The 20,817-nt window shown below is 37.6% G+C and overlaps 1 protein-coding gene across 10 annotated transcripts in view; it reads right to left on the bottom strand.

Annotated features, from left to right (window-relative positions):
* LOC120956015 (golgin subfamily A member 6-like protein 22) overlaps nucleotides 1-20,817 on the bottom strand; it is a 111,882-nt gene that overhangs the window by 31,534 nt on the left and 59,531 nt on the right. For 3 of the 10 annotated variants that reach the window (XM_040377360.2, XM_040377361.2, XM_040377363.2), the window contains exons 1-7: nucleotides 15,977-16,788; nucleotides 13,894-13,960; nucleotides 12,976-13,224; nucleotides 11,168-11,377; nucleotides 10,948-11,100; nucleotides 10,626-10,864; nucleotides 10,402-10,551 (exon numbers count right to left, since the gene is read on the bottom strand). The exons of 1 other annotated variant lie outside the window; for it this stretch is intronic. In XM_040377360.2, the coding sequence (XP_040233294.2) occupies nucleotides 10,402-10,551; nucleotides 10,626-10,864; nucleotides 10,948-11,100; nucleotides 11,168-11,377; nucleotides 12,976-13,126 (903 nt within the window). In that variant the 5' untranslated portion in view covers nucleotides 13,127-13,224; nucleotides 13,894-13,960; nucleotides 15,977-16,788. Of the gene's footprint in view, nucleotides 1-10,401; nucleotides 10,552-10,625; nucleotides 10,865-10,947; nucleotides 11,101-11,167; nucleotides 11,378-12,975; nucleotides 13,225-13,893; nucleotides 13,961-15,976; nucleotides 16,793-20,817 lie in introns of those variants that run through there. 6 more of the 10 variants (XM_040377362.2, XM_040377366.2, XM_040377367.2 and 3 more) reach the window with 5 other exon arrangements.

The following is a 20,817-nucleotide window of genomic DNA, read 5'->3' as shown; positions in this document are numbered from 1 at the left end:
CATCGTCATAAAACCTTGTCGGTTTTTTCTACCTTCTCTCTATGCATAAATACATAAAAAAGATTAGAATTGCAAAAACTGCTGTAGTTGTAGAAGGAAAATTAAACATGGTTATTTTGATAAAACTGTGCTTTCAATTCAGCACAATTTTAACAAAATGGTTAAACCATCAATAAAAATTATGTTATACCCCTTCCGGTGATTAAATTTTTTAGCAAACGAATATTTGATGAACAGCTCTTAAAATAAGCAACTCACGATTTAGTTTCTACCTCATACAAAATTGTTAATGTCTTACTCATATGTATGTAATTTAGCAACATTACTTTTTTAATGTTAAGCCATCAATTGAGACACTTGGTGACCAATTAAGCGTATCTATAAGAAAAAAGCAAAATCACTCAGCCGACAGGAATTAAAAACGCAAGCTCTCACACTTTTTGGCATATTGTTTTGGAAAATGTTGAACCCATCTTTCGATAAACTACTAAAGTATGGGTACTAAAGATAGAACATTATATTTCTGCAAAACGTTTAGAAATCAGATGAAATCAGATGTCAGCACAAACACGAGTTACTTTTGATAGAATGTTACAAACGATCTCAAGCTTTCCATCAGGCATCCTTCCAAGACTAATGTAATTAGATAAACTACAGGTGGGCTTATAACTCTGATTTTGGTCGCCACAATGAATGAAGATTTCTATGGAGATTGACAGGAAGGGTATAACGGGTACTAAGGACTTGTATGACACCTTGCACTCCTCTGTAAAATGACGATCTGAACTGGACTGCACAACCTGTTGTAATTTATGAACTTTAGACAGCATCAAAAGTAAGAATTTGCTACTTTAACTGCAGTTTAAAAACATTGATAATCAAAGTGACACCAATATCAACTTAACAGCAAATTTTACTGCTACGTATTGAAACTAACGTGTCAGTCATGGCAAGTTTTTGCAAATTATTTTTGCGTACTGAATCTTGTTCGTTGCCATAAAACTATGCAAATATATCAGAAGTTCACACCTAATCAAATTTTATCAGGACTATAACTGTCTGTTGAATAAAGATTTAATAATAATAATAATCTCTGGACATTGCCACATAAAGTGTAGATATGGTATTTTCAAGGATTGAAAGGAAAACAAAGGATAAATAAGAGGAGGGTTTATTTAGGTAGAACAATGGTTTTAAACAATCACCATTGTTCAATTCCTCTTATCCGGAATGGATTAAATTTTTCTCAGTGTATCATCATCAGTATATCAGTATTCACATCATTATATCTTGTTGAAAGAAAAGGGAAAGCGAAGAGGAAGAAGAGGGTGTAGGTGTTAAAGGAGCACCAAAAATCATACCCTGAACTAGAAACTACCTATGTGGCAAATTTGGCTCAAATCAACGTTGTTGTTATTGCGTGATGCAAAACTGTACATACAGACAAAAACGATACCAAAAAGCCGATCATTTTTATTTATAGGAAATATTTATTTTATTCCGACAATTTTCGGCATCGGCGATTCATACTTAATGCGCACTCTTAAAAAATTGTCTGATTTTTGTCATGTTTTATAACTACTTGTTGCTAATTGCGCCAAACTCGACCTTCTTTGACCCTTCCGCTAAGGTTCGCGGCAACTCATAAAAATAACAACATGGATTCAAGCCCCGAATGGACCGTCCTCCATAGGTTGGACTGACTATCCTGCTATGAATAGTCAATACAGGGTTTCTCTAGCCAGCTCAACATCGGACGCAAACACATCGATCCCGTAAAATAAATTTCAACAATGGAAACTCAAACAATCTGTCGTTGGTTACTTGGTATACGCTCAACATTCATTTGATAATGTTGAATAGTATATAAAGTTATAACTCAATAGTTGAACGCTTTTTAGTTGGCATGCGTTTTAGATGAACGCTCGATAGTTGGCTGACAGTTTAATTAAAAAGCATGGGTTTGTATGGGAAATCAGGTTTTTGTGAAATTTACAAAAAATCGCATGGCCTGCCGAAAAAAAAAATCAGATTTCTTTTGTATGGAAAAACGTGCCAACTAAAAAGCACATATTTAATAATTGGCAGGGAATCGAAGTTCAACCAATGAGTGCGGACTGTAGTATGGATAGTGAAGTTTTTTTTATAAAATGTTTTATTGAAAACGTGCTTAGGTTCTATTTAACATTAATATTTACAAGGAACAACGCAGAACTTCTATGTCAATCACAGCGTTATTGTTTCCAATGATGTGGATGACGTAGTTCGCAAACAAACTTAGGATATGGTTACGTTTACCTGCACTAATGCCATTTAGTACAGGCAAACGCAACAAACCGAACAATAATGTTGACGAAGACGAAGACACCCTGAAATTACAACGCTAATTCGCTGGTGCAGAATCTGCCAAGCATCAGCAACTCTTTTGCAGCCAGCGAATTTGTGTTCCAGGGTGTCTATTGCAGGACAAAACGAACATGACGGAGATGGGACGTGGTTCATTCGATGCAGCAGCTCTCCATGGCTGATCTTGCCGTTTACCAGCAAGAAGAGCGTACTGCGTTGAAGGGCGCGCCAGAGTAGCCGCCAATTCACTGACGGATTTTCCAAGACTACCTTCGGCTCAAGTAGCACTTCCGTCAGTGTTTGGCGAATCCAGCGTGTCGTGATGGCGTCTGATGTTGGTTGATAACCAAGTTGCTGTATGACGATACGCAGACACGGGTACGTTGACGAAACAGCGGCGATGTTCGGAGGATTCCCAGCACAAGAAATGTGCTGACCTCCGACTCGTAGACACCACTGTTCCGCAACATACCGGTTCGTCAACAGCGCCTTGCCCATGATGGCAGGAAGGTGAAGGTTAAGCCCACCACGGTTGTGAGGCAGCGCCAGTTGCTGCAGTGGGACTCGGAAGCATCCGGATCCATCCCAGAGGAACGAGTTCACGGTGCAGGTCACCTTCGCTATCTCCATTGCACGGGCGCCACAAACCGATGCAACAAACCACAGCTTGGGGAGTAGGAAGGTGTTCAGCAGAACCACCTTCTGCACCACGTTCAAATCCCTCACGCGATGAAGCCACACCAGCTGCCGGAAATGGTGGATCAACAGGTCCCAGTTTTGGCTCATAGCTTCTCGTACATTGTTGGTAAACAACATACCGAGGAGCCTAAGCCTCTCCACGGTACGAAGCCAAGGGATCTGAATGGCATTTGATGTGATGTATCCCACGTCGAGCGTGATGGTTTTGTCGACGTTGAGGCGGGCTCCGGAGACTCTGCCAAACGCTTCAAAAGCCTCACGCACCAACTCGATTTTTTTGGGATGAGGTAGTCACCACCGAGATGTGGTCAGCGTACGCATTGACCAGGTCATCCTGGTCGCAGCATATGCCTTCTAGTCTAGCGATGAGGGGGTGAAGGTATAGGATGAAAAGGTGCATGGAAAGTGGATCCCCCTGACGAACGGATCGTCCGATGGAACTATTTCCTCTATAGTATCCTCTATACTATTTAACTCTATAGGGAGATAGGAATCCGTTGATTAGGATACGGGAGGAGGACTGATCACCAAGCCTTCTCAAAAGCCCCACCAGCCCAGGATTGAAACCCATAGAGGTCATGTTATTAAAGTGGAAGCCTCTATCGACGCGATCGAACGCCTGCGAAAGATCAAAGGAGATGACTTTACCACACTTGCGTTTCATCTTCAAATCAACCACCCTCTCCTTAACAGAGAGTACAGCTTGAAAAATGTTACAAGGTTTGTTGCAACACTTCTGCGCTGTCGAGATTATTCCCCATTTCTCGATTATACAATCGAGACGGGGTTTAAGAACCTTCGACAAAAGCTTGTAGTCTGTGTTAAGGAGCGATATACCCCCCTTTTTCCTCACCAGCACTATGACCCCGTTGACGAAGCCTCGAGGAATTTCTCCGCGGAGTGCCTCTTGAGCACGAGCCCAAGCTCGCGCTCGATGACGTCGAATGCGCGGAGATAAAACTTTTTGAGAATTCCATCCGGGCCAGGGGACTTTCGAGACTGGAAGTTTTTGATCGCATAGAGGATCTCACCAGAAGTCATTTCCTCCATGCAACCATTATTGATATCACAATCCTCATGAATGACACGTGTGCATGTAAATGTGTCGTCTGTTTGTGTGTTGTCTGTGTTGTCTGCGGTGTATAGCTCTGAAAAGAAGCTCCTAATGTGAACATTTATCGCGTCTTTATCAGTAAAGGATGTCCCGTCTTCAATGTTTAGTATTTCGATCACAGTTCGCCTCCTCCTCCTTTCCTCAAGCTGGAAGGTCGAAGTGTTCTCGCCACATACGCGGGTTTCATTGATACGTTTGAAATCCTCGGAAAAAATGTCTCTGAAGGAGAAGCATTTTACCTTTTATACGATTGATATTCGTCAACTCGTTAGGGTCAGACAGATATCGCTCGTATGAGGACTTCAACCCTCTGTAGAGGAGTTCGTGGTGCAAGTGGAAACTTCGGAATCTCTCATTTGTTTTCCAGCGGAAAATGATTTTATTTTAGGCGTCGCGAACTCCACCCACCACGAGATCCATGTGCCGTAGTTTCGACGCTGTTTAGTCCAGTTATTCCACTTGCATCTGAACTCCTCCAGGTTTCTTTCATTTAAAACGTGTGGCCTCAGCTGCCAATAACCGTTGTAGGTCAAACGATTAGGCGGGGTTGGGAGGCAGAGGCGCACTGCGAGTGCCTTGTGATCCGAAAAGAAGAGCACATGCATATTGGTAGTCCTTAACTGTGTAACCAGCGAAGAGGAGACATAACAACGATCGATGCGTGACCCCGAACCACTAGTGATGTAGGAAAAGTCCACAGAGTTGCCTCTGAGAGCCTCCCAGCTATCACTCATACCCATGCTGTTTACAGCGTTTCGCAGAGCAAGGCTGAAATTCCCCCCACCCGTGACATCCTTCGATTTCAACACACAGGTGAAATCGCCCGCAAGAATGACATGAGGACATGCATTCCGCAGGTAGAACGCTACGGTACGGTTGAAAAATTCCTCCCACTCCGCCCTACGCTGGCTTCCTGAAGGAGCATAAACATTACACAGGGTGGCTATATTCTCCAACCGAACGCAGATCAGACGTGAGTCTAAGCTGCGTTCGACGTGAGAAAATTTTAAATGGTCCCGTAAAGCGATCGCCGTACCCCTCCTCGACGCGTCAACATTAGACAAAACATTGTATCCTGGAAGCGCTAGATCTGTATGATATACTTCCTGCAGAAATATAACATCCAGATCCATTGTCCTGATAAATGTCTTAAGAGCTTCTAATTTCGTTGCGCTGGATATGGTGTTGATGTTAATAGTATCTATATTATAGCCACTATTAACAACTGTTCCTATATTATTGGTCACCGTATCCATCGCAACGAAATTCAGAGTTTGTTAGTGGTAGTGGCCTTTTTGGATGGTCGACCAGTCTTACGCTTGGCGACCATCGTAAAGCTGTTCATGGATGAACTTGAGGCGTCACTCTCGACATCTGACTCAGTGGTTCGCTTACGTGTTACCGTTCGCGGTTCATCCGTGGAAGGGCCAGGAAAGGGGGCAGGAAGGACATCGAGCGGTACCTTAAAGGTCAGTTGAGGCAAGTTTGTGCCTGACCACGATAGGACACACCTGTAACTTCCCCACATAGTGTTACGTAGAAGAGGATGGGCTTTGACAGCTTCATCCTCAACACACGCACACCGTTGAGCGCACCAGCCAATGGTGAATCGGGGGCCCATACGCCCTTGGTGATCGATAGAACTTCACCGTATTGTGCCACCTCGGCAATAATGTTCTCGTCCGGGATTAGATGAGGCAGATCGCACACGGACACGTCTACCGCCCCATCTACCATCTCAATATTGGGGCCCTTCACGATTCTAGTCAGTTTTTTGTATGGAGTTTGACAGTTGGAGGCTGAAATCATGTAAACACTCCATACAAAACCACACAAAAAACTAGCCTGCAATTTTCAGTCTATATTTTTCTAACCTCAAAGCTAGAATTAGATTCGAGTACCTACTCGAAAACACGGTGTTGTTTACATTTACCCCAAGGTGCATTAAAGAGATCTCGTAGTCGAATCTAGAATCAAAGTGTATGTAGTCCAGGTGGTCTCATAGCATGTGTTTTATAACCAAATTTGAATATCTCTTTTTGACAGAATGAGTGAAAACCTTTGCTCAAACAAGCTTTCTGGAGGCTTGAAGAATACACAAAACACTCTTAAAATCTTCATTCAGAAAAAGAGGCGATAAAAATAAGTCTTCTAAATTCATACACCTTGGGATAAGCCCACCTGTATATTATACCTACTTAGAAAGCTGCTCCAAAACTGCTATACAATGCAAACAGCTGACAGGCTGAAATTTCAGCCTAATAACTTACAACGGAAAGGGCCCCATTAATGGAAAAGTGCTTTCCCTCGTGCGTGATGGAGTGCTTTCCTCTGTGTTCTTTGACGATGGCCTCCGCATCCTCCACTCTTTCCATCGTCACAAACACACAGCTCTTCGCACTATTCAGCTGGTCGACTTGCACTTTTTTCCGCCGATTCCCAGCCGCTCGCACATGAAATCGACGGTCTCCGAAGGAGACGGTCGCTTTGGCATCAGCGAGAAATCGATGCGGAACGTTCCGTCCGCATATTGCGGTCGCTTATTCGCCATGGCGGGGGCTTGCAAAAATAGATCAAAACACGACTGCACTCGTTGACGTTTGCAGGCGAACTCATCGAAGTTCAACCAATGAGTGCGGACCAAGGTGGATTAATTATATCAGGTGGTGGTTAAGGGCCTTTGGGGGGTCGCCATAGTTGAGGGACTTTACGTCATTTTAAAACCGTTAACCAATGGTTTCTGCACACAAAGCATGGCAAATAGAAAAGATTTCTTTATTACTACGTGCATGTTTGTGTGTCTATTGATTTTATCGAAAAAGTGAGATATATTAACAAAAGATTTTATGACTCGTAGATAACGAGGAATTCATGCGAAAATTGAAAAAAATAATGATTTCTTAGTTTTTATCATCAAAAATGTCGAAAACACAATGAATTATAGAATAAACTCACGGAATAACACAAAATAACACACTTTAATCTATGTTCTAATGTTAAATAAGAACTCGGAAAGTCCAAAATATATTTTTAAATAAAATTTAATCGAAAACATGGGGTAGATAAATTATATGAACAAATTTAATAAATGTAGACAAAGTTTGAATCCTGGGGACCTTACGTCAAGTGACGAATTGTCAAAATGCACTAGAGTCCACCACCTGATATTTTTAAATCCACCTTGGTACGGACTGTAGTATGGATAGTGTAGTTAAACTGATCTGTTAGAAAACTGACTATTTTTAAGTTAAATTTCAAGTAAAAATGGTTGAAACACCTTTTTTTTATTCAAGCCCGTATAATGCAAATCGGTTTTATATTTTTCAAAAAATATAATATGTTTGGTGATTAGCTTAGGATAACATTTTAAAATAATACATACTAAGTTAAACAACATGTATTTTTAACAAGCTGATGATAATAATAAGCCGGTCTCGTAGTACAGTCTTCAACTCGAACGACTTAACAACACGCCCGTCAGGGTTCAAGCCCCGAATAGACCGTGTCCCCATACGTAGGACTGACTATCCTGCTATGGTAACAATAAGTCACTGATAGCCAAGCCCACTTTACTAGTGGGTACTGGCAGGCCTTGACCGGCAGCGGTTGTTGTGCCAAAAGAAGAAAAAGAAGAAGTTATTTATGTTAGTGTGAAATGTACTCTGATCATTTACAAAGAGTTTGGCCATTCAGTTACTTTGTGACCGAAAAATCCATTATTTTGTAAATTGTGTCAAAATTTTTTCAAAACCCCTAGGATTTCATAACGAATTTCAAATTACTCAACGCTCTATATGACCACATAACAATGAAATTATTAGTTTTTTAACATAACTGTTATGAAATGTTATTGAATTACTAAAATTCATTGCCTTTTGACCATATGTTTGCATTTTTCAGTGTTTTTACCATAGTGCCATTCTACACAAAACAGGACCGTACCTGTGGTACTGTGGTAATAGTCATATAATCAATAAAACCAGAAGAGTGCAGATTTTTTTTCAGGTTATTTTTGATTTTTCGTAATGTTTTCACTAAAATAAGCAGCAGAAATGTGTTTTCTGTAAGTAATTTACCAAACAAAGGCCAAATTTGGCATATCTAGCTAAGTGAAATGGGCCGGTCTGGTGGTACAGTCGTCAACTAGAACGACTTAACAACATGCCCGTCATGGGTTCAAGCCCCGAATAGGCCGTGCCCCCATACGTAGAACTGCTATGGTAACAATAAGTCACTGAAAGCCAAGCTCACTTCACTAGTGGGTATAGGCAGGCCTTGACCGGCAGCGGTTGTTGTGCCAAAAGAAGAAGAAGAAGCTGAGTGAAAAATCGACTTCGAATCCAGCACACTCTTCCGGGTGTGGGTTGGCCACGGGTGCAGTGCTGCAAAATGTCAACTATCAATGTCATAAAAAAATCTGACTGAAACAAAATCCATATCAGCGTCACGTACTCAATTGTGATAATCAGAGGTGATACTCAGAACGATTGGTGTGACTAATACATGCTCATGACATGTTTGCGATTATCGCTTGGTCAGTCACTATATCACGACTTTTTTGCTGTGATTAATTTTGCAAAATGTCACTGACATAGTCATGACAAATTCTGGTTGAAACAAAAGCATCTCAGCGTCACGAGCTCTACTGCGAAGATCAGAGGCGAGCCTCAAACTGTTGGTGCGACCATCGCATGCTTGGTGACATTGTGTGCAACCAACTCGTGTTCAATCACTTGGTCGCGACATTTTCAGTCGGTGATCATCGCGATGGTCACGGGAGATATGCATTGCGTGCGAGTGGTTCCAATAAACAAAATGAGCATGTTTTCTCGCTCCGTTTGACCCGACCGATAATCAAAACAGATAGAGGGAGAAACATGCTCATTTTGTTGCTAGAGCCCACGCGCCAAGTATATTCCGAGAATGTCGCGATTATCGCCGACAAAAATGTCGTGACCAAGTGAGTGACCAAAAGTTGCCTGCTAAACTTAATGTCACCAAGCATGTGATTGATTCTCCAACTGTTTCAGTATAGTCACTGATTATCTCAGTTGTGTACGTGATCTGATTTGAGCTTCGTTTCAGTCATAAGTGTTGATGATTGAAACAGTGGCATTTGGCAGCACTGTTCACAGCCAGAAAAAAATCATGATAATGCTTGCGCCGGCAAATGTCATGGCGCACTTTTATTGACTATCAGCAATGAGCATCAAGCTACCACGGATATGTTCATTGTTTTCGTTGGTGAAAATTTCGTGATACTCATGACATTTTGCAGCACTGCACGGGTGTTATGCAGTACTTCAGTCAATATTTTCATCAATCAAATTTATACATTTTTTACAATCAAATTACGCAAGAAATCAATATTATGGCAGAAATCTTTGCTATTTATACGAAAAAGCTTCAAAACTAAGTTCCATAAGTTCCTAATGGATGAAAATGAAAGCGGTGGAATAGAAAATTATTTCGGAACAAATGAAGTAGAACGTCAGAATAAAAATATGTAAATATGACAAGTGGGATGAATTGTGCAGCTCACATCGCAAAGTGACTTGATAAACCCTGTATTGAAAGTTAATAATACTTCATTTACCCAATTGTAACATATACTGAGCTGTTTTATGACCGTTGAGCTTCAAATGGAGTGATGCAAACGATAGTGATTCGTGGTCAGGAAATGGTAATCAATCAAAAAGGTTATCAATGTTTCTGAATACAGAATAGACTGCAATTACGTACCTATTTTCGCCATGAGTGATTGGCGGAAAGAAATTTAACAAATAGAATCTTCCTAATAGTGAATTAGTCCACTTTTTCAAGTTAGCTATTACCCGTTTGTTTGTACACATTTTTTAATGAAACTGTCAAAAGCGAGCTGAAAATAGCAATCTATCAACGGGCTTTGCATAGACCTGTTCTCTTTCAAAGACCTTCGCATGGGATATTCAAATCTGCGTATACGGCTGAACTGTCTAATCTTGTAATTTTATCAATTGTAATGCACAAAAAATATTTCAATTTCACAACCAGACACAAATATAACATTTTTCAATTTAAAGTAATCTGTCTCAAGAGATCGTTTGATCTACAATTGCATACAGCGTATTGTGAAAACATACCGTGTAATTTCCAACTGGTTTTTTAATCAATACGATTAATAATATGATTATAAAACCATATAGTTTGTTAATGTTGTTAAAAAAAGGGTAAAATAATCATTTTTACTGATATTTTGTTACCTTAATAGTATCGCGCAATATTGATATTTCTCGTTGGAGGTGTTCATTTTCTGCATATAAAGCCTCCATTTGTTGTTGCATTTCTATATTCGGTGCCCTCATTCGTAATCTAAGCTCTTCTTCTAGTTGCCTTACCAGCATTGCTTGTTTCTAAATAAAAAAGAAAATAAACTAGTTAATGTCACATTCGTTCGACAGCAAATTATGAATAGTCTAGTTCATACCTGATTTTCACTGTTAAGCAATTTTAACTGATCATTGATCAGGCTGTATTTAGCACTTTCCTCTTTTCGAAGAGCACGCTCTTTCTTTAGTTCGGGCGACCAGAATGTTTTGATGCTGTGCATTGAGCTTCCGAGCTTTTGATTCGTGAGTTCGAGCTCTTTTTTTAGATTTCCCAGTTCGCGTTGCAACTCTCCATTTTGAACCTGTAAATCGCCTAGATACCCTCGTTCCGGCATTGCTGAAAAAAAACAGAACATTGAGAGTTAAATTAGTTTGTATTGATTTTGGTGCCTTATGTGCACATATTGGAGCGTTTCCAACCTTGCCTGGGTGGTCGGCCATAGAGTTCCTCTTCTAGATACAGTCCCCTTTCCAATGACCGATCACGAGAACGATCCCGTGGTTCTCGTATCGGTATGAATTCACGATCGTGTGGATCAACGAGACCCCTATCCAATGACTGATAACGAGTTCCTAGAATAAAGATATGTTACAGATAAATTAGACAGAGATTGATCATTTCACTCAATTGAAGCCATACTCAATTGCTCGCGAGGATACTCCAACGAGTGCGTGGGAGCTCGAGTTGCACTTCTGCTGCGATGGTGGCCACCAGCAGGGCTGATGGGCTCGTCCATATCCCGATAATATGGACTACCCATGGCTGTAAATGAATTATGGTGTGGATAAGACTTCCAGCTGTAGTTTAGCGGAGAATTAGTTCCTGAGCGTGATTGGTGTATATTGGGCCCTATAAGAATGGGGAAAGGTGACGTTTATGAGCTAAAGATGATTCTACCGTGAATTGAAAGCGAAACATAAAAATTAAAGTAGGAAAACATAACCATGATTTACATGCTACGAGCAAAACCAATTAAAATACAGTACAACTCTATCTCTCGTCCACGTTCCTTTTTAGTAGTTTTTCTTACTTTATCATAAATCTATATGCTAGGAACATGTTTAAAATATAACATTCTTACTATAACAAAAAACATAAAACTAAATTAAACATACCTTAGAGCAAAAATCAGTAACTATAGAATTAAATAGTTTTCACAGTATTGACTGAATTCATGTTTTTACTTGTTATCGTATCAGGATACAGAAGACCCTCAAGATATGACTGTATCTGGGACCGAAAAAAAAAATTCGTGTATTTAAACGATTTTTTAAAAGAATTACTAAATTTCATTGTAAGGTTCATTTACATTATTGAAATTACAGTCCGAGTAGTCAAGGATTCTTCATAAATGTGTATGTATCGGTTATAGGGAGAATGATTAAAAATCCATCAATTCCAGCTAAACGACAGCTGTGAACTGTCAAAATCAAAATTATCCTATATGCGAATCGTTGTAATACGAGTGGATCATATCTCGAGAGTCTCCTGTATATATCGAGTCAGCGTTCGGCATTGTTAATGTATGTTATATTAGTTCAAAGTTGTGTAAGTATTTAATATATAGCTAAAACAACTTTAAAAACATGAAACACATTGCACATTAACATAAAATCAATAAATACTACTACATATAAAACATAAACAAACAAACAATTATAAAAACAAAAAACATAAATACTTTGAATGTCTGTTGTTGTACTGCATTTATAAAATTCGCAAAAAATGTCCATTTAACCTGTTAAAAAATATACTATGCATAAGGTTGTTGTGATCACAATCCTAAATAGGGTAACACTATTATTACCGTGTCAGCACAGCACCATTACAAACCGAGCAGTAAGAGACAAGTAAAATATAATTATCGAACTATAGCCCCTAACAAACTGCTCGTTGCTTTTTAAATGAAAGTATCAATTTTAAACTTTTAAGGGCACGTTTGTTGATTCCTGTGTGTAGTTATTGAAATGTGAATGGCTCTAAATCATGTCGAGAAAATAGTAATATAACAACAAAGGAAACAAATCCGTAAATGGAAGACTCGAGTGAAAATATTCAATCATTCGAATTTTTAACTAAGATATTGTGAGAAGCACGATAATGTAATATTATACATTTTTACATTTCATACTTTAAAACTTTATTGGCATAATTGTGTTCTAGTCAAACGAAAACCTTTTCAAAAAATAAAATTTAGCGTAAAGTGTGAATCCTTTTCATTTTAATTTTTCCAATTATATATTCATCAACGATTATTACCAATATTTTTTCAGATATTAGCAAACGAGCAGCTGATACAGAATTATGAAATATGAAGCAAACAGTATTTCAATTTAAATTCTATCAAAATTGATTTGTACGTTCCAGACATATAGATTTAAAGATGAGGAGAAAAAGAGGCATACAATACAAAATCACGATCAGTGTAAAAACGATGGTTATTTCACCTAAAGGTCTTCCTCGGATTCCGCCGTAGTCTCGTGAAGGCGACTTGTCAACGGTCGGCAGTTCAGTTAATCGTCTCGTTGATCGACCAGGGCTTCTAGTACCGGTAGTGTTTGAGTTTGTTTGACCTGTGCTGTAGACTTCGCGAGACATAATATGCCGCGAATAAATCGCGGTCTATATTATATTCCGCGGCTCTAGAATTGGCTACTGTTTTTTAGGTTTGGTTTGTGGATATTTTGATTTGTTTTCTTTACAGTGTTTTTGTAGTGGTGTTGGTGGTGGCGGAATATCACATCATGTGTTTTCGGTGCATATAAAGAAAAGCAACATAGATAGATGAGTAACAACAATATGGCGCAGATATGGGTGTAGTACTGTGAGTGCACGGCTATTAAATAATGTGGAATAATTCTAAACAGTGAATATAGATAGATATTTACTATTAAAACTGGATTTTGTTGACTTTCGTGAAATGATTTGTTGTATCCAATATCAAAATATAGCATGTATATAGGAATTACCAACTTTTTAAGTAACAACTAAACTGCCACTAGATTATTATTACTATTATTAAGACTTATTATTAAAAATTAATGGTTTATATGTAGTCCACAATCCAATCATAGGTTCATAAAAAAAATCAAGAATTCATATTTAGAACGGATTAATTTGAACAGAATTACAATACGATGTTGGTACAAATGATTGTGTCAAATTTACATTTTTTGTGGAAAATACATTATGGCTGTTTTCTAAATATATATTATAAGGAGCGACAAGTATTCAAATAACGATAAAAGCAGGTATAAAAAGGATAGTGTTATGAGAGGGATTGTCATATTCTAGGTATGCCGAAGGAGGAGGTTTTGCTTAAAAAACTTCCATTTGCAAAATGGACATCATCAATGTACACTCACCGTATGGGTGTTGATTCAGGTTGAAGCGAATCACGGTGAATTACCTTTACAAACACTTTTGCCGATGCTGCATACCGAGCGATAAAACAAACAACAAATTAGTATATAATTGCTTCATTGCAGTGTTAAGTGTAAAAACAATTAAAAGCTATGTGTGACGGAATATGCTCAGCTGTTTATGAAGTGATATGATGAATCACATGGCTCATAATTAGTTTCATTAGTTTTATAACAAAAATAAACGGGAAAATGTCGTTGCAGTATTACCTCGGCTTGACATATATTTTTATCGTGAAAAATGGAAAACATGTATGGATAAATGAAATGTATGACTTTGAAAAATGGCATTATATGCTAAAATTTTATATTTTTTATTATCAAACTGGAATGTTAGTTACACATAGTGATAATAAAAAAACACAATGAAGGCAAAAATATTATGCTAGCTTTTGTATATGTAATAACAGAGGAGAGATTGAGATAGAATTTTTTAATTGCGAGTTTGAAAAAAACATATTAATAAAAACAGAAAAAAATATTGTTTTTTTCCATCATTCTGAGCAAAAAAAAAGAAAACAGAAACAAACAAACCAATTGAAAACAAACCATCATGTTCTTATGTGACTAGTTGATCGATTCAATGGTGTTCCCCAAGCAAATTGATTAGTACTCATGTTTCTAATTGAGTTGTCTGATTGTTCAATTACATTTGTGTCAATTTAAATGAGAATCTAAACGATTGTTTATTAGCATTCAGAAGAAAATTGCAAGCATGGGCTCAGAAAGAATAAACTCCTATAAAATATATTGCCTAAATGAAGTTCAAAGCAAGTCACCGATCTACTTAATATGGAATTAACGAAGAAATAATATGAAAATCATATATTTGGGCAGAACAAATACTTATACAAAAAGGGATCTTAAAGATATAAAAGGGATCTTATAAGATATGTGATCTTAAAACAATCACAATGTTGAATAAGTCGACAATTATATCGGGTAGCAAAAATTAATTGTTTGAGTATTGTCAATTTTATTGACTGCAACAATCAGTTGACATTCAATGCCGAAAGCCCGGACACTAATTCAAGGACAACAAAAATGGTGAAGCATTTTTGATGAAAACCACGCTCTGTCTAGGAAATTCTATGAAACACAGTGTCATACATAAGCACGCAGGCGCCTACACAATATAGCTCACAGCAGCGAGCCTGAATGGAGAACATAAGATTATGTTGTACTCTATCCTTGTCAGTAGTGTAGTAGGTAAAAGTCCAGCAATGAATGAGGCTAGACTCGTAAGGAACTGCATACATATCTACACCAAACTGTTCGTTTATGTCGTATATTATACGGATGTTTTTGGCTCCAGAAGTCCGTCACGTTCCTTCTAACAATCATGCAGTATTGATCTTCTGGTATAAAATTCCTTAGATATGTATGGCATGTTCTACTGTGCTCATGAAAGGACACAATGAGAGATAGTCATGAAAAGAGGGAGCATAATAAAATATAGGAGAATTTAAGAGAATCCTGAGCAGAGTAAAAAATGCAAGATTTAGAAAAGTGTGAGAAGTCATAAGAGCTTAGAGAAGAGAAAGACGGAGTTAGAGTGGAAAATTGAACTGAGAAAAAGAGAGAACTATGAGTAACATATAGAGAGCAATTGATGGTCCAGATAGAGAACGGAGTTTGTGGAGAATTTATGTTTTTTTTTATCTAAGTGGACAGAAATAATATCATTGAGCTCGTATTCTAAAAATAACATACACACCATTTGATAAAAATGCTATTTACATAAAATGAAAGAAAAAATAGCAATGCCATGCTGACAACAAAAGAGAAGGGACAAACTTCACAGTTTCGAGCTTCAAAACAATTTTTATGTGTTGCGCTGATTCCTAACGCGTGTGATAGAAATGTTATTTCAAACAATAATCTTATTTTCAAATTGGTAACCTTGTTCTGAATTATGAGGACTACAAAGATGATGGCGACGATGATTATATTGATGATATTGATGAGGAAGATTAATAAGGTAGGAAATTTCAAACGATGAGGGGTGAAAATGGATTTAACGCACCTCAAATTTACGTAGGAACAAACAACTTGGTTCAGGATTAGATAAACTGTAGCACAGCAGAATGTAGTATGCGAATATAACTGAATAGATCCAACAATATGCTGTTGGAAAATTAACTTAGTATGTATTGTGACACTTTATCCCATTGAGTAACGGCACACGAATACGAATGCTATTCACTTTCTGTACGACCCGATTTATATTCCTTCAGCTCTCTTGCATACACATGCTCCAAAGATTGCTTGTCAATTGGATTGAAAAACGAAATGGCGGCAAGAGCCAGGGTGGTGCACTACGGTTCGCGGTGAGGAAAAAATAACTGGAGCAGCAAGCGGCATGCTTATCTTGCTAACATTTTTGACCTGTTATCATGCTCTTCAGCACCATTACCGAGTGGTGCATTCGGTAAGCAGAGACCACCACTGATTTTGTACTCGTTACTAAACACACTGCTTTTCACATTACCATGAACATTATTAGCACAAAGATTGCACGCAATGCTTTCTTTAAGCTGTAACTTTTCTCGCTTACAGTTAACCTAATGGGCATGCCATTGGACACGGACACACGTACGACAAATATGGAGTTGTGCCTCACGCATAACGCAACATTTAATTTTTCATATTTTTATACGCAACATTTACAACCTGTTAAGGTACATTACAGAGCCGTGAAACCTAAACGTCTGCAAATGTGCCTACACTCAAGCAACACCACTTTGATATGCCGTTTTCCAGGTCCTATATTTCGACCACTCTAAATCTTTGACTTCGCGCTACAAAACTGGTAGGAAAAGAATCAATGAAAAAGTGCTGCTCATTGCAATCTAGTCTGCGCATGCCCTTCTGCTATAATAGTACTTTGCACATATATTGGTGTGATGGTCGTGTGACATAAGTCTGCAATCTTTCAAACGCTCGACAAGCTCATGACATAAAACATTCTGTCTAAAGCTTCACAAGGTTTCTTGCCGAAAGGTTCAGCTTTTGGGTAGTGCTGGTGTATAGATATGACCCCATTGCTTTTACCCGTCATTTTTAAACGGTTTTTTTTTTGCTTATATTCGCTCATTTCAATTATTTCAAAAATGTTATTTATGTTTCCTATGGTCATTATAAATAAGAGTATAGTATAAGAGCTTTTTAGTTAGCATGCTTTTTAGTTGAACGCTCGATAGTTGGCTGACAGTTTAATTGAAAGGCATGCGTTTGTATAGAAAACCGGTTTTTAAAAAATTCGCAAAAATCTCTGCCGAGAATAATTTCGGTTTTTTTTTTTGTATGGAAAATGTGGCAACTAAAAAGCACATATTCAATAGTTGGCAGGGAATCGACTGGGATACACAGAACCGTACACATAATCGACTAATCTGATGATTGGAACATCAATGGAAGTTTTGCAATCTATTTGATACATAACACATTGTTTTATGCAGAGATGACGACAGCTAACATTTGAATAGAAAGGAGATTATAATGATTTGATTATTTATCTTTTATTTATTATTATTTATTATATTTATTATTTATCTCGTAGGCTAAATATTTTGATTTGAATTTGATTTTTGTTTCCACATCATACACAACTAATCGTCCAGCAATGGATAAAAAAATAATTCTTTCATATTCTGCATCTTTTACGCCTCTATGCTAACCGCGGCCAATATCGGCTGAAACGCAAAAAAAGTAAGGGAAGTCAGGGTTGGTTCTACACTGTGGTTAAGATCGATACCTTGCCGTTTTAGTATTTATAAAACTTTTTGAAGAAAAAAACTTGGTATACCTTATTTATATTAACTGTTTCGAATATTGGATCATTTTTTACTGATCAGAAACCTGTCAATTGTCAAAAAATAAAATAAACACATGGTGGTTCTGATTGACAGCCGATGTAAATTTTTACTTCTGGGACTTGTGGCGTTATTTCAACAAAATTATAATGTTCGTATTAATAGTATTCTTTTATAAAGACTTTTGATTAGTTATGTATCAAAGTGTATAATTTTTATATTAAACTATGTAGTATAAAGTGTCACCAAAATTTGTGCGGCTATTGGGGGTAAAATTGACACTTGGCAGTAATGTAAATCACTTTGTAATGATTATTTATAGTAAGCAAATTTTATTTTTTATCGTAATTTTTCTACAGATGACCCGTAACTATGTACGGCAAACGTAATGATCAAGCTAAGCATACACTCAATAAAAAATATCTTAAAAGCTTTAAAACTCGCGATGTCAACAAACCAAGGAGCATATAATGATGAATTAAGGCTACAGTCAGTCCAAAAAATATTCGTCTAGCTTAATATTTTGTAGAAAAATATGAATTATGGCCGCGATAGACATGGGGCGGTAAAAGTAATGATGTTTGATAAAGGGACCATCAATACACACGTATTGCTAAAAAATAAGCATTAAAATAGTGCAAACGCAACCAAAATACATAAACAGGCCTCATTCCTTGATTTGATCAGCGTTTGGCCATTTTTTGACACTAATTGTGTCTCAAACCATCATGTAAGCAGTCATCATTTACCGTTTATCTAACGAAAGAAGCGGTTGAATGTCCAAAAAATCAAATATAACCCAAAAATCAGTGCATTTTATGATGGCCAATAAGATCAGGCAAACATATGGATCACATTTGGTTGATGGGTCATGTTTCATTTTATTGTAGCTGATCATGTTATGCCTTGCATGAGTGAGTTGTTACAAAACTGTTTTGTTTGAATAATCCCACACTCAGAAAGTGGCAAAATCTGGTAAACAGCATCAAGTAATTCAAAAATCATTTCAAATTAAGCTCTACTAAATATTAAAACAAGTATAACTCGTCAAGGTCATACAGCCGCCGTCTAGTATAGCGAAAACAGTCTACTAACATGTAGCATCATAATCTCGTGTAACGGTAGCACCATGGAGTCCTACTACTAGGGCTCAATGAGGAAAGGTGAGCTAGAAAAATGATTCAAATTGATAGGAGACTAGATGGGGAAATATATTCTTGCAGTTTTTAAGTTCTTTGGGTTCCAGTTCTGAGAAAATGTACTTAAAAAGTACCACAAGTTTCAAGGTCAGTCGAGCGGGAGAACATACTGAGCATTGTCTTTTGCCCAAAACACCAAACCTGCTGAAACTATACTGATGAAACGATGTTTTTAGCAATACGTGTGCATTGATGGTCCCTTTATCAAACCTCATCATTACTTTTAGTAACCCATGCCTATTGCGGCCATAATTCGCCTTTTTCTACAAAATATTCAGCTAGACTAATACTTTTTCGACTGACTGTATCATTATCTCATAGAACGATTGCCAAACTCGGACTCAAAACATGTATTTTATATATGGTTTAGGCTTATTAAAATTAATATTGTTATGGCTTTGATCGTATTTTAGGATTACTTTACATTGACCGATGTTCGACTTTTGATATTTGAGTTAGCAGAGAAAAATAAAATTGAGCACACTTCGAATTTATGAAAAAAGAAGACGATTGCATGAAGATACTGAAGAATGTTAACCATTCCAGATACTATTTTCCAGTTTCTACTATATGGAGTCTGGTCCCAAGCTGTTCGTAACGAAATATTTGTTCTTGCTTATAACTTCATTTCTTTCGCATATGTTAAAAATGTTTTGAGTTATTTTTTCTTAAAATTGAAACGAAATACTTTGTTGAACTTCAATGAAAGACAACCGTCTACAGTCAGAATTCAATAATTGAACGAAGTTGGCTTGCTTTTTAGTTGACCGCTCGATAGTTGGCTGACAGTTCAATTAAAAAGCATGCGTTTGTATCAAAGTGAGTTGATCACTATCAGGAGGGCTTATCCGGTGCAATTTGACGTCTAAAAACGAAAATAGGAAGAAAACCTGGTTTGACAGTTAGATCCATAACAAACTGGATGCTTTGATAATTTTTCTATGGGCTCACTCCTAACTCTATCCAAAAATTTCACAATTTTACTCAATATTTGAGATGTATCGGTGGTCTATTGAACAGGACCAAAGGATATATGCTCAGGCACTCTGATAAATTCCTCATTTTTAGTATAAAATTATATTTGGTTCGGTTGGTACACTGTTTCTTGCTTGCTGGTAGAAAGGATTCAATAATTGTTGCCTATGTATCAGATTTGACGATGGAAATGTTCTTTTTTGGAATCTATAGCCTTCAAATCTTCGTTTTAATCCAAGAGCTGGCTGCCACGTAAGTTTTTTTGGCTTCTTTCTTCGTGCTACGCCTGAGTAAAACCACATACCATTACTGCGAGATACCGTTTAAACTTCAAAGCATAGTAGATTTTTTTATGGAACAAACCAAGATCTATTAAGGAGAACGATCGATGCAAAACCCGTTGCTAGGTTGCCATTTTCAGGTCGCTTTTGACAGTTTCATGAAAAAGTGTTTACAAACAAACGGCTAATAGTTAACGCGGAAAAGTGGACGAATTTACTATTAGGAAGATTATATTGGCTAAATTTCTTGTGGTCAATCACTTCTGGAGAATTAAGGAGGCGTAATTGCAGTCTACTCTGTGTTCAGAAACGTTGATAATCTTTTTGATTGTTTGCCATTCCGTGACCACAAACCACTACCGTTTTCAACGGTCCTGCTGGGAAAACGAAAAGTTTAACATGTTCCAACTGGGTAAAAGAAGTCCTATTTACTTTCAATGAAACACTGAGAGTAAAATGAAACTTCCAATCGACACACACTGATACAATATGCATACCGTCCTTTACTTATAACCCGGCGACGAATGATAAATGAGATCCATGGATTCAATCAGCCATGTAATATTCTAATTAGATTCTATTTCTTATAATATTCTA

This window comes from Anopheles coluzzii, chromosome 3 (genome assembly GCF_943734685.1).
Source record: "Anopheles coluzzii chromosome 3, AcolN3, whole genome shotgun sequence".
Taxonomy (NCBI): domain Eukaryota; kingdom Metazoa; phylum Arthropoda; class Insecta; order Diptera; family Culicidae; genus Anopheles; species Anopheles coluzzii.
This window is presented reverse-complemented; position numbering and strand designations above follow the sequence as displayed.